The sequence below is a fragment of the Dermacentor variabilis genome, chromosome 4, assembly GCF_050947875.1.
Source record: "Dermacentor variabilis isolate Ectoservices chromosome 4, ASM5094787v1, whole genome shotgun sequence".
NCBI lineage: Eukaryota > Metazoa > Arthropoda > Arachnida > Ixodida > Ixodidae > Dermacentor > Dermacentor variabilis.
In genome coordinates, this window is record NC_134571.1 from 220,187,633 (window position 1) to 220,202,366 (window position 14,734).

At 45.5% G+C, this 14,734-nt stretch overlaps 1 protein-coding gene across 1 annotated transcript in view; it reads right to left on the bottom strand.

Annotated features, from left to right (window-relative positions):
* The window catches only part of LOC142580120 (rifampicin phosphotransferase-like), a 66,402-nt gene that overhangs the window by 23,572 nt on the left and 28,096 nt on the right, over positions 1–14,734 (bottom strand). Inside the window, exon 3 of the mRNA XM_075690941.1 lies at positions 14,160–14,234. Coding sequence (XP_075547056.1) covers positions 14,160–14,234 — 75 coding nt within the window. The remainder of the gene's footprint in view (positions 1–14,159; positions 14,235–14,734) is intronic.

A 14,734-nucleotide genomic window follows, 5' to 3' on the forward strand; every position in this document is an offset into this window, starting at 1 on the left:
ACTTGTGGGATGTCATATTCGTCTAGACTATTCTCTCTTCCATCAGCGTCGTGGGTGCCATTGGAACTGTATAATCTCTATAGAACTCCTTAGCCACTTGAACTATCTCATCCCTATTAGTAATTATACTGCCGGCTTTGTCTCTTAAGGCATACATCTGATTCTTGCTTATTCCTAGTTTCTTCTTCATCGTCATCGTCTTCTACTCTCCCTATATTATTGACGCCCTAGACTTCTAGAAAACGGTCGCTTGTGTCCGCAAGAGATGTAAGGGTTTTGCATTCCCGTTGCTTGAGGAAGATGGCAAGCTTGGGATGGCGGCACCAGAAGAACTGCTCTAAGATAACGGGATTCCGGAGGTCTTCAAACACTTTAGGAACGTCAGTCATCGCGATCCATTAACCAAAGTAGCTTGAGATCCGTGTGGCAAACTGTTTTGCTGTTTAGCCATCTTCTGGTCGTATTTTACGAATTTTTTTCTTTTACCCTTGGGCTGTAGATCTGAAACGTTGAAGAAGCGCCCTCTCCACTTTCTCGTAATCTAGGGAGTCAGCAGTAGTCAAACGCCCAATTAGCAGTTAATACTTCACCATTCAAGCCCATGCTTATGGCGACAGCCCGTTTATCTCTAGGCCTGTCCTGTCCAGTGGCTACGCGCTCAAACCTCTGCAGATACGCGTGGAGGTCGTCGCGTCATTCTTTGAACAGCGGCTGTAACTTCTGGGGATCGAAGCAGGTTAGGCTTGGTGACGTTATCGGCGCGGTTGGGGCCGATGCCTGGCTCTGCGCTCCTTGTTGAAGCTTGAGCTTCAGCTGCAAGATTTGTAGCTGTCGTTCGTCGGCTAACCGCTGACTTCCTGCTGCTTATTTGGCTGCTTCGCACTCAGCTGCTCGTTCGTCCCGCTGCCTAGCCTGTTCTCTTTCCATCCACTCGCAAAATCTAGTGACAAATTCAGGCATCATATAAACTTGCTTGTATTTCTGCGATATAGTGAGTTCACCTGGTCACAACACACATTGTACAATCAATGCACGAAAGCTTTGCATCTGCAAGAGATATCCAAATCACAGAGACATTCAACGTCCTTTGGATGGCACTTGACTGCCAGGTACTAGTTGTACATATTAAAGATCTCAACTTGGCGTTATTAAATGTCTTGAACATTAGGCTTTTGTGCTATGTCCAAGGGATTCTTGTGGTTTGCCGAGGGGTGCTCGTGCTGACTTCCTAGTAACCTAAATTCAATCACGCTTCAACACTTATTCGGCGCACAAATCCCATCGTCGTTTTAACACTGATCACATGACACAAACATGCGCGCGTACGTTTGTGTAAATCCGCTGATCGCGTCACAATCACGCGTTTTCTTAGTTAACGTCAGTTCAGTACCTATGTGGAACGCCACAATCGGCTCGCATGGCTGCAGTAGAACACCATCGTCGTGAACGCGGTCATCGTCGCGCTGTTTGGGCCCTAAAACATGTCGCACCCACACATACTCAAGTCAATTTACAGAAACACGTTCTTCCACGTTGTATCGCTTTGTGCGTCATAGCGCTTTTTGCGCACGCACAACTCGATTTACAAAAGTACACTGTTCGGCCTTCTACGAATGGATCTACAGAAATAAGTTTTCTCATCTTATATCGTTTCTTTCGTCGTCGTGTTGTTTGCGCAGAGAAACGTGTCGCACACATGACTCAATTTAAATAAACCCGTTGTTTCACAGCACGTCGCTTCCTTTGATCCCAAAGAATGCAAGGCGCGAAAACTCGTGACACACATGTCGATTTACATAAACAAGCTGTTCCAGCGCGCATCGCTTCGTTTGGTTCCGAAACACTACTAGGCTGGCTAGGCGTTGCCTGGGCCGCGCGGCGGTCGTCTGCAATGTTTCTCTGGGGATGGGGACTAGGGTGCACAACTGACTCAACGGTGCTAGGTACGTTTCGCGCGAGCTAGGAACCCCTAGGAGGAAAATTACCTATATGAGCAGTTCCCGTAGGTGACGCGCGGGGTCGCTGCAGTCAATCGGCTGTAGTTTGGACGTGAATAGCCGTGCTTTTCGGGGCTCCGTGGCAGCGACGAAATCATAAGTTTTTGCGTAAGCTGCGACCTTGCTTCTGTTTTTTATTTGCTTATTTTTTGCCTTTAAATAGTAATTGCGTGGTTTTCTCTTTCTATCCTTTTTTGTCTCTCGTATTTCGGGTGCGCGGGTGTGCTACGTGTACATTTGGTTTTGCAGGATGGTTAGAGCATCCTTTCGTGCCACGTGCTTCAACACGTGCAGCCGGGTGGGACGTTGAGTGTTTGAAGTCTTTAAACCGTAGCTTGGAAGTGGCAAGACAAATAGCTACTAGTGGCTTTACTGTGCGTGTTTTGGTAGGAAAGTGACAGCTTGGCCTCGTGGTTTGAGCGCGTGCGAGAGCCTGTCATACCGACGGTATCCGCGGAATTGAGTGCTTTTGAAACAGTGGTGAGAGTTGCTTTGCGACATTTTGAGAATTTCGATCCTGTGCGTATCGGTTTTTGCTAAAAGGCACGCGCTCTGCATTGATATAGTATTATGGTATTATAGTATTTGCATCAGTAGTAGCACTATTATAGCATTATAGTATTCGCAACAAGCCATGAAATACATGCCGAGAAAGACGGGAAAGCAGGAAGTGCGCGGGGGGTCCCTCAAGGCAGATGAGGAGACGGATGAGAATGGAGAGGGCATCGAATCAACCGGCACACAATGTGATGTGGATACTAGGCTGCAGAAAATAGAGGCTTTCCAGGAAGAGCTTCTAGACAGGCGCAATAGCTCAAAAATGAGCTAAACAGGGAGCGTGATGCCCGGAAGGTAGTTGAAAAGAGACTTGAAGCTGCCGAGGAAAAGATGAACAGGGCCACCATTGTGAACGAGAATGTGCGTGACAATGCAACGCAGGCCTCGACGCGACAGGTGAGTGAGTGTCAGTCAAGTACGTGGAATGCATGCAGCTTGATAAAGGGTTAGCTGGAAAGAGCGGCACCTACTTTGAGGCCGCCACGCGGAAAAAGCAGGAGCCCAGGAGACAATGCCCTTTGTCGAGTCCGAATCACGTGGAAAAGGACAAAAAGAAGCAGGGAGAGGTAGGAGAGAGTGAAAGGGTGGTTATCGCCGGCGACTCAAACCTGGCTGGCTGCTGAAAAGCAACTGTGGAGAGGGTGAAAGGCGATAAAAAAAGTGGCAGCAGGGACATTGCCAGGGCGGACACTGGGTTCTGTCATGGAGCGAGCAAAAGAAAAGCTCGCAGAAAATGCCCACGTGCGCAACCTTGTCATAGTAGCAGGTGGGCTAAATGACCTCCTAAACAGGAAAGGAACTGGACTAGCCCAGCGCTTGGAGAAGGGGGTGGACGACTTGCGCGAGCTATCCCTTCAGGTGGAGATCGTGGTGTGCACGGTGCCGGAGGTGCCTGTACGTGAGAATCACGTACAAAGAGCCTTAGTGGTTGTTAAGGAGGCAATATGGAAAATGAGCCGAGAGAAAGGCTTCGCGGTTGTCGAACAGGGAAGTAAGAAGGTGCGGTGGTTTTAAAGGAGACTGGATCCACTTCAATTACAGTTTGGCGCGAGAACTAGGCTGGCGACTTGGGGGTCGCACTCGCTTTTTTAGGGAGCCCGCGAACGCTCAGGAGGCCAGAGTAGATAGTAATGAAGATCCCCTAGGGGAACCTCAGAGGAGCAGCACCATCGATAACAAAATAAGGAGGAAAGAAGGAAAGAGAGCTCGCCAGAAGAAAGGAAAAGTGGGCAGAGATTGAGAAACAGTTAAATAGAGAACAAATAGGGACGTATGCGGTTACAGAAGCGCACCTTAGAGACTTAGAAGAGCCACCAGTTATTGAGAATTATGTTTGGGAGGGGGTGCAACAGAACTAAGTCGGAAAGAAAGGGAGGGGGAGTCGGAATGCTCATACATCAGGGAGCCAAATGGAAAAGAGTAAATTCAAAATGTCAGGAGCATCTGTGGTTATCCGGTACAATGAGTGGGAAAAAAACTTGGCTGGGCGTTACGTATTTGTGGACCGGAAATAATTGCGCAGAGAAGAATGAAGAGTAAGTAGAATGCGTAAGCGCTGATATTCAGGATTTCGGGAATGGTGCTGAATTTGTCCTATTAGGCGACATGAATGCCCACATGCAGGATTTAGATGGATATATCAACAACAATGGGACGTCAATGCTAGACCTTTGCGAGCAACATAACCTCGTTATTGTGAACACAGGTCATAAGTGTGAAGGGCAGATCACGTGGGAAGTGGGCAACAGGCAGTCGACCACTGATTACTGTCTGATTGATTGATTGATTGAGTAACTTTTATTTTACAGTCCCGCAGAACGCGTATTAGCACGTCGCGGGCCGCTCCCACGTCGGGACCGACAGGCCTAGCCTGCCAGCCGCATCGTGGGCCTGCTGGACAGCCCAACGTTGCTCAGCCAGGAGTGGGTTGCGGAGGGCCGCCTCCCACCTAGCTGAGCTGACGTCAGGGCTTGCTATAGAGATACATCTCCAGAGCATGTGCGAAAGTGTTGATCTATCCCCGCAAGCAGGGCACGCGTCATCAGTGTAAATCTCCGGATATATCGCATGTAACGTGAACAGGTTGGGATAGGTTTCTGTCTGCAACAGTCTGAATGTCAGTGCCTGAGGCCTAGTGAGCTTGGGGTGAGGAGGAGGGTATTGTCGCCGCGAGATATAGAAGTGTTTAAGAAGTTCATTATAAGTGGCAGGCGCGTCCCTACCATGCATAACTCTCTCCGGCCGTTACAGCGCATAGAAGCAGGGCATAGAAGCATAGGGAGTGACCATAAACACATCATTTTGAAAATGGGACATGTAGTTCGGAAAAAGAGCAAGAAACGCAAAATAGCCAGTCCAAATTTGAACGCTGAACAAATAGCAAATATAGTCACTCGAGTCGAGGAAGAACTTGGCAAATGGCCAAGGGAATATCGTGAGCTTCTAAGTGTAATAACGACAGAAATACGGAAAGAGAAACATGTTCATTGGAAAGCAAGAAAGAAACCGAAAAGCTGGTGGAACAGAGAGATACGAGAAGCGGTCACCGAACGACAGAAAACATCTCGAGGGCACAGGCAGGCAAAGAAGGCGCAGTTGCCGCAGGAAGAAGTAACCAATAAGTGGGAAATATACCGGGAGAAAGCGCCTAGAGTTCAAATACTGGTGCAAGCAAAATTAAAAGTTGAAAGTGAGCGCTGATTGGTCAGAAATACGTGCGAGAAAGAAGGCCGCACGAGAATATTCTGGAACCACATAAAACTATTAGGCAGGTAGTCAACAACAATACAACAACATATCCTAGACGAAGATGAAAACAGACTGGAAGGAGAAGCGGCAATAAATTACATCCGAAAAATTACTGCCGAATCTTTCCAAGCCAATGACGAGGTTGTACTTGAAGAAAAAAAGAGCATGAAAGAGACCCAAGTGGAACAAAAGCTGTTGCTGAGAAATTTCAACTGGAAGAATGCGGAAGAGAAAATTCCTAAGCGCACAGCCACTGGGCTAGACGACGTTCCCGTTAGACTGATTAATGAACTAGGTCCAAAAAGTAAGGAAGCTCTGGGGAAAGCAGTGGAAAAAAACTTTAAAGGATAAACGAATCCCAGACAGTTGGCTACAAAGTAAAATGAATTTAATTTATAAAGGTAAGGGGCAGAAAGATAGAATTCACTCGTATAGACCATTGACCATTAAATCGGTAATATACAGGCTAGCAATGCAGGCAATCAAATTAAAGATTCAAGCATGGGCAGAGAATAATGGCATTTTGGGAGAACTTCAGAATGGCTTCAGAATAGGTAGGCATTTAGATGATAACTTATTTGTTCTTACTCAGTGTATTGAAATATCCAAAATAGAAAGCAGACCGTTGTATGTAGCCTTTTTAGACATTACAGGAGCCTATAACAACGTAGACCGCAACATTTTGTGGGATATTCTGGAAAGCGAAGGCTTAGGTGACGATGATGAAGCCGATCTAGCGTCAAGATGTAATCAGGTCCTTGAGAAGCTCTTATTCTGGTCAAATGCTAACTGCCTCAAGATTAACCTAGCTAAAACCAAAGTACTCTTCTTCCGTGCAAAAAATGAAGTGATAAATTTAGAATAGGATATATACTGCCATTGGAATCTGAACCTGGCAACGTTTAACGTTAGAACGCTATCTAGTGAGGCGAGTCTAGCAGTGTTATTGGAGGAATTAGAGGGTAGTAAATGGGATATAATAGGGCTCAGTGAGGTTAGGAGGACAAAAGAAGCATATACAGTGCTAAAAAGCGGGCATGTACTGTGTTAGCGGGGCTTAGCGGAGAGACGAGAACTAGGAGTCGGATAAGGAAATAGCTGGTAACATACAGGAATTCTATAGCATTAACGAGAGGGTGGCAGGTCTTGTTGTGAAACTTAATAAGAGGTACAAATTGAAGGTGGTACAAGTCTATGCCCCTACATGCAGTCATGATGACCAGGAAGTCGAAAGCTTTTATGAAGACGTGGAATCGGCGATGGGTAAAGTCAAAACAAAATACACTATACTGATGGGCGACTTCAATGCCAGGGTAAGCAAGAAGCAGGCTGGAGACAAGTCAGTGGGGGAATATGGCATAGGCTCTAGGAATAGCAGAGGAGAATTATTAGTAGAGTTTGCAGAACAGAATAATATGCGGGTAATGAACACCTTTTTCCGCAAGCGGGTTAGTCGAAAGTGGACGTGGAGGAGCCCGAATGGTGAGACTAGAAATGAAATCGACTTCATACTCTGCGCGAACCCTGGCATCATACAAGATGTAGACGTACTCGTCAAGGTACGCTGCAGTGACCATAGGATGGTAAGAACTAGAATTAGCCTAGACTTGAGGAGGGAACGGAAGAAACTGGTACACAAGAAGCCAATCAATGAGTTAGCGGTAAGAGGGAAACTAGAGGAATTCCGGATCAAGCTACAGAACAGGTATTCCGCTTTAACTCAGGAAGAGGACCTTAGTGTTGAAGCAATGAACGACTATCTCATGGGAACCATTAAGGAGTGCGCAATAGAAGTCGGTGGTAACTCCGTTAGACAGGAAATCAGTAAGCTATCGCAGGAGACGAAAGATCTGATCAAGAAACGCCAATGTATGAAAGCCTCTAACCCTACAGCTAGAATAGAACTGGCAGAACTTTCTAAGTTAATCAACAAGCGTAAGACAGCGGACATCAGGAACTATAATATGGATAGAATTGAACAGGCTCTCAGGAACGGAGGAAGCCTAAAAACAGTGAAGAAGAAACTAGGAATAGGCAAGAATCAGATGTGTGCGTTAAGAGACAAAGCCGGCAATATCGTTACTAATATGGATGAGATAGTTCAAGTGGCTGAGGAGTTCTATAGAGATTTATACAGTACCAGTGGCACCCACGCCGATAGTGGAAGAGAGAATAGCCTAGAGGAATTCGAAATCCCACAGGTCACGCCAGAAGAAGTAAAGAAAGCCTTAGGAGCTATGCAAAGGGGGAAGGCAGCCGGGGAGGATCAGGTAACAGCAGATTTGTTGAAGGATGGTGGTCAGATTGTTCTAGAGAAACTGGCCACCCTGTATACGCAATGCCTCATAACCTCGAGCGTACCGGAATCTTGGAAGAACGCTAACATAATCCTAATCCATAAGAAAGGGGACGCCAAAGACTTGAAAAATTATAGACCGATCAGGTTACTGTCCGTTGCCTACAAAGTATTTACTAAGGTAATCGCAAATAGAATCAGGAACACCTTAGGCTTCTGTCAACCAAAGGAACAGGCAGGATTCCGTAAAGGCTACTCAACAATAGACCATATTCACACTATCAATCAAGTGATAGAAAAATGTGCAGAATATAACCAACCGTTATATATAGCTTTCATTGATTACGAGAAAGCGTTTGATTCAGTCGAAACCTCAGCAGTCATGGAGGCATTACGGAATCAGGGTGTAGATAAGCCATATGTAAAGATACTGGAAGATATCTATAGCGGCTCCACAGCCACCGTAGTCCTCCACAAAGAAAGCAACAAAATCCCTATAAAGAAAGGCGTCAGACAGGGAGATACGATATCTCCAATGCTATTCACAGCATGTTTACAGGAGGTATTCAGAGGCCTGGAGTGGGAAGAATTGGGGATAAAAGTTGATGGAGAATACCTTAGCAACTTGCGATTCGCTGATGATATTGCCTTGCTTAGTAACTCAGGAGACCAATTGCAATGCATGCTCACTGACCTGGAGAGGCAAAGCAGAAGGGTGGGTCTGAAAATTAATCTGCAGAAAACTAAAGTAATGTTTAACAGTCTCGGAAGAGAACAGCAGTTTACGATAGGTAGCGAAGCACTGGAAGGGGTAAGGGACTCCATCTACTTAGGGCAGGTAGTGACCACGGATCCGGATCATGAGACTGAAATAACCAGAAGAATAAGAATGGGCTGGGGTGCGTTTGGCAGGCATTCTCAGATCATGAACAGCAGGTTGCCATTATCGCTCAAGAGAAAAGTGTATAATAGCTGTGTCTTCCCAGTACTCACGTACGGGGCAGAAACCTGGAGACTTACGAAAGGGGTTCTGCTGAAATTGAGGACGACGCAACGAGCTATGGAAAGAAGAATGATGGGTGTGACGTTAAGGGATAAGAAAAGAGCAGATTGGGTGAGGCAACAAACGCGGGTAAACGACATCTTAGTTGAAATCAAGAAAAAGAAATGGGCATGGGCCGGACATGTAATGAGGAGGAAAGATAACCGATGGTCACTAAGGGTTACGGACTGGATTCCAAGGGAAGGGATGCGTAGCAGGGGGCGGCAGAAAGTTAGGTGGGCGGATGACATTAAGACGTTTGCAGGGACAACATGGCCACAATTAGTACATGACCGGGGTAGTTGGAGAAGTATGGGAGAGGCCTCTGCCCTACAGTGGGCGTAACTAGGCTGATGATGATGATGATGATGATGATATACTGCGACGGGCACAGGATCGAAATCGTCAGTGAATATAAAATTGTCAGAGTAACATTTAGCTCTAATCTCACATGGGATTCGCATGTTGACAACTTATGCAAAAAACTTTCAATAACCACAGGAGCTCTATCGCGTTGCCGTGCAATTCTCCCAGTGGAAGCCAAGAAGCAGATTTATTCTGCATTGTTCGCTTCTTATATTAATTACTGTAGTCTCGTATGGTTGACCACTACACAAAGGAATATTACGAGGATTTGTTTATTACAAAAGAAAATTGTTCGCAATATCGCAAATATCGATTATTTAGCTTCCACAGAATATTATTTTAGGTCGTACAACATTATGAAAATACAACGTATGTATGAATTTCGTGTTTTGCGTTCATTCTATGTGTCTTCACCCACTTTTAAAAACTTTATTAGTACAATAGCATTACTTCAGCAAAATACCAATGATCGTACACGTTCTCTTGACTTTTGGATAATTCCGCGTTTCCGCACTTTTTACAAACTGCAGTCTTTGAAATATAATCTTCCGTTAATCCTAAATAAATACAAAGATATAGTAAAGCCCACACTAGCATTACTTGAACAGCTCTTTTCTTTAAAAAAAATAATATCATACCTACCACTATTGTCGTGAAGCTACGTGCATTCATGTTCTTTTTTTTTCTTTAACAGAAGCTAAATACTCCTGTGTCTGCTTGTATTTCACATTGTAGTGTTTTTGGAATGTGATTCTTTTCCTGATGTATTATGTGTTTCTGTATATGCATATGTGAATTCATATATGTACATGTATGCGTGCATATGTAGATGTAAATATATATATATATATATATATATATATGGGTGTGTGTGTGTATACGTTAGTTTCCCTCTTTCTTTCATTATATTTGACTTTTATATATATGTATATATATGTGTGTGTATCTGGTCTTATATAAGCAATATATCTGGTATTATGTATTTTAATGAACTGATATTTTCTGTACGTTTTTGTTTAACGGTTTGACATTCACGTCGAGGTCAAGCCCTGCCTTCCATATGGTGTCCGGGCCTCTGTCAAGCTGCAGACCGCAGCTTTTAGCCCTGTCAACCACGAAACTTGTTTTGGAAAATAAAGAAATTGAATTGAATTGAATTGTATACAGCTTTTGAGAGAGATCTACCTAGAAAATACCGTTTGTGTTGAATGGCAAGGGATTAGGAGCGAGGAGAAAGTTCAAATCAACAAGAGACTGAGGCAGGGGTGCCCTTATCCCCGCTGCTGTTTATGATGTACATGGTGAGGATGGAGAGGGCGCTAGAAGGAAGTATTATCGGCTTTAATCTCTCATACAAACAGGCGGGTACAGAAATAGAGCAGCAGCTCGCAGGTTTATGTTATGTGGACGACATTGTATTGCTAGCTAACAAGCAAAGTGATTTGCAACGTATGCCTAATATCTGTGGACAAGAAGGCAACAATTTACGTTTGAAATTTAGGGTTAGAAAATCAGGTATTACGGTATTCAATAAAAACAGTGAACAGACAGTGGCGATACAGGACAAGGAAATACCTCGGGCAACAGAATATATATATATATATATATATATATATATATATATATATATATATATATATATATATATATATATGCATTAGTATGTGGATAAAGGAAGGCATGAGATATATGGAAGCAAAAGTAAAAAAACAATAACAGTGAAAGGGGAAGAGACATGCAGCCATAATGAAGCACAGAGCGCTATAGGGATACAATAGGTACGAGGTCCTCCGAGGTATGTGGGTAGGTGTAATGATTCCAGGACTTAGTATTGGAAATGCGGTTGTTTGCTTTAAATCAGGGGTACAATCAGGACTCGATGGGAACCAAAAGTCACTGGGTCGCCTCGCATTGGGCGCTCACGGGAAGACTACAAATAAAGCTGTGCAGGGTGATTTGTGCTGGACTAGATTTGAAGTGATGGAAGCTCGCAGTAAAATTGAGTATGAAGAACGGCTGAGGATTATGGAAGAAAGTAAATGGGCTGGGAGAATGTTCAGGTATCTGTACAGCAGAAACATTGATTCACAGTGGAGGAAAAGAACTAGGAAGCTTACCAGCAAGTATGCGGCGGCGTGTAGGGTGGGCAACACAGGAACAAAGAAGGTCAAGCGGAAAGTCAGAGAGGATGAAATAATCTCATGAGTGGCGGCATTGGAAAAGAAACTGCCATGAGTAACTACTCAAGAGGAAAAAACGAAATCAGGAAAGAAACCATTTATGATAACTCAAAGGGAAGCTCATTACTTTTAGAAGCGAGATCGGGATGCCTTAGAACACGCACCTATAAAGCGAGATATAAAAAGGAAGAAGAAGCATGTGCTTGCTGCGGTAAAGCTTGACAAACGACGGAGCATATTTTATTAGAATGTGAAGACGTCTACCCAGCGGTCGATTTAGGCACCACTGGCCTCCTTGAAGCCCTTGTGTTCAGTGGGAGCAGTGGTAAAGCAAACAGGTCCGCAATAGACATTAGTAAGAGGCGATTGGAGGATTGGTGGAAGAAAAGTAGGGAAACTACAAAAAACAGAGACGCACAAAAGCACGGTTCGCAATAGGCGATCTGAAAATTTGGGCGTGGTAGTTCATAGCCTTTTTTTTATTGTTTCACCTAGGTAGGATATTAGGCAGTATAATAGCAAGTTTGGTGGCGCAACCCGCCCCCCGTTCCTATGGGGACGCTCCTAACATCCACCCATCCATCCATGTACGGGCGTGCGAATGTAAATGCGCCGCCAGTCCTTGCGGTGAGCGTCGGCGTTGCCGGCCTAACCAACCGAACGAGCAGATGAAAAGATGAGAGCGACTGCGGCGGGGGAAAAAGTGGCGAGAACAGCGAGGAGCGAGGAGGACAGTGGAAAGGAGGGTGCAGCAGTACCATCAGACGGAAAGTGGAGTAGGGCATGGCGAAAGCGTGAGAAGAAAATTGCAGTGCCACACACGAGGGCACGAGGGGCTTTCCGGCGATGGCTAAGAGGTGGCGCCAGAATAGTGCGCGTCGTCTGGGTCTGTGGGCAGCGGCTTCTTTAACTCGCGCCGACACGTCACTCATGCGCTGGCTCTCTCGATACCGAGATTAGCGTGGCAGTCGAGTCGAACCACACTCGGCTCGTTTGCAACGTGCCGCACTATACGATTGTACGCGCCAGCCAATATATCGCGAAACGAAAACATCAAAGAGCTGCGCTCAAGTTGCGCATTAGGAAGTATCGCTATAGTCGGTTAATTGTTTGTTTGCGCAATGCATTGTGAGTGCGGCAGGACGTCGAACTGCTCGGTCTTAGAGGAAGGTACACCCCTTGTGGTGTATATCTGCCACACAACGATAATCGTCATCTGCCTTGCTTGCGTTTCCTTTCTTGAAAACACCGCGCCCGCTACTTTCCTATCGGGAGTGCTATGTCAAGCTGATAACGCGCAAGCCATTGGTCAAGTACCGGGCTCGCAGCGGTGAAGAAAGGAAATGCGGGCAAGACAGATGACCATTATTGTTGTGTGGCAAGATACGACCCAAAGGGTGCGTTTCCGTTCTTGAAAACGCCGCGCCCGCTACTTTGCTGCCGGGAATGCTATCATGCTGATAACGCAGATGCCATTCGTTACTGGAAAGCACCGGGCTCGCAGCGTTAAAGAAAGGAAACGCATCAAGGCAGATGACGATTATTGTTGTGTGGCAGAAGGGGCACTCCAAAGGGTGTAAGCTTTTCTTAGAGTGTATAGGCACTGTTCTCGCCAACGTGACGTAGCGGGGGGGGGGGGGGGGCAGAAAGCCCGCACGCTTGGTCAGATTAATAATCGTCTTTACACTCAGATCAACAGCACGATCAAACCATTTGACTCGCGAAAGAGACATGAGCCAATGTAGATCTAAAGGTACTCACAATAATGATGCGATTGGAGTGAAGACTGAATCAATCAACACTTTAGTAAAATCAGACCAAAGTATTGCGGCGAAAGCATGGTAAGGAAAACGCAATTTTGCTAGAAGGTAACAAAAGTTACGCCAAAGTGGCGAGAGTGGAAGTGGTTTCTCTTTACTTGAAAATGAATGTGGCCATATTTTATAACCAATGAGAAAGCGCAGTGCACCGTTAGTCTAAACATGTTATTAATATTTTACTGTTTTTTGTCACAGGCAGAAAGCACTGTGCTTTTCTGTATACAAAATTCTGTCGCTGCGTTTTGCCTGTGCTGGAACGCAGTAGACGATGCCATATCAATAAGCCGATATAGCTATCGACATCGACGGGATTAATTTTGATAATGGTGCACACTTTAAGAGTACTATTGACAACCGGTGCTCGTCGTTGTCATCACTAAAAATGTGTTGGACAATTTCAAATTTGTAATACATTTTCGACAATCGCTTTCTGCATTACGGCAGCGCCGACGTCGGGAATGTACTTCAGGCGTCCTTATAATTGATATCGCAATAAAAAGGTCAGCAAGCCAGCGGCAAGGAGAGTTGCTCCTGCCGTGCCACTCCATGGCTTGTCAACAAATGTGGTCCCGATCACCTGCAACGGTGACCACTACTAGAGCAACAGAATTCGCTCCAAGGAAAGGGAAAGGACATCAAGGACGGCACTGTATAAGGCGCTCTGAAGCCCGGTGTGACACTCTCTGGCTACGCGACTGTCGCCGATTATCTAGATGGCAGTCATTAATAACGCACTGCACCAGACACTACGCATTCAATCGCCGTACCACCCTGGTTCAGGGTAGAGTCTGCACGAAGAGAGTTGTAACAATGAATCTTCTCATGCAGTTTCGAAAGCTTTTCTGGTCATATCGCCGGTAATATAATGCAATAAGTAAGTTAGCAGTTGACAGCATTGACTTGGAAGTCATTCAACAGCACTGCATTCGGCGCAAGTGGCAGTGATTTCTGCGAAATCAAGCGGCGAACATGCACAAGAAAGTCCCCCTCCCTCCCCTCCCCTCCCCCTCCCGTTGCGCGGTAACAGAAAATAAAGTAGGAGCAAAACCAGCATGGACGTGCGAATGCGGGATTTGTCCGAAAATAAGTGAAGTTGTTAAAGCTCTCTGGAAATCTTAGTGTTTTATTTTTCCAGGGTGCGCGAATACATACCAGTGGCGATCATCGTGGTTATTCCCTCGATGCCTACCACGCAAGGCAAGCCGTACTCGCGGGCCACAATGGCGCCTGGCAAAAGACAAGAAACGGGCCAAGAGGTTTTCGCTCCTGCTTCAATACTGGCACATCATAACGCTTCACGGCAAGTAACAATTTATTTAGGAGGTTTAAGTTATGCAGGAATGCCTGCCACACTTTCAGAACTTGCAAATTTAGTCCCTTATGGTACTTGTTCGGGAACGACGGTGGCATCGAAATGGCGTCAGTGCGCTAGCCAGTAGGCTTCATAGCTGTACCGCCTTCAATGTATACGTGCACACTGTAATATTCTGATTCACAGCATAGTCGGCATAACCACTTTGCAATAGCAAATACAAGTGCGCAAACAATTTCTGTACTCGAGCGCACTGTACGGCTGCTGCGGGAGTGGGTGCAAACTACAAACGTTGTTTTCTCGGTAATGTGGTGTCGAATGGGTGGCGCTCAGTCGGTGAATTGACTTTGGAAGTTCGAGGGCATACCTCGCCTTTACCATACGTGTAGCAAGCAATGATTCAAGTACTCGATGT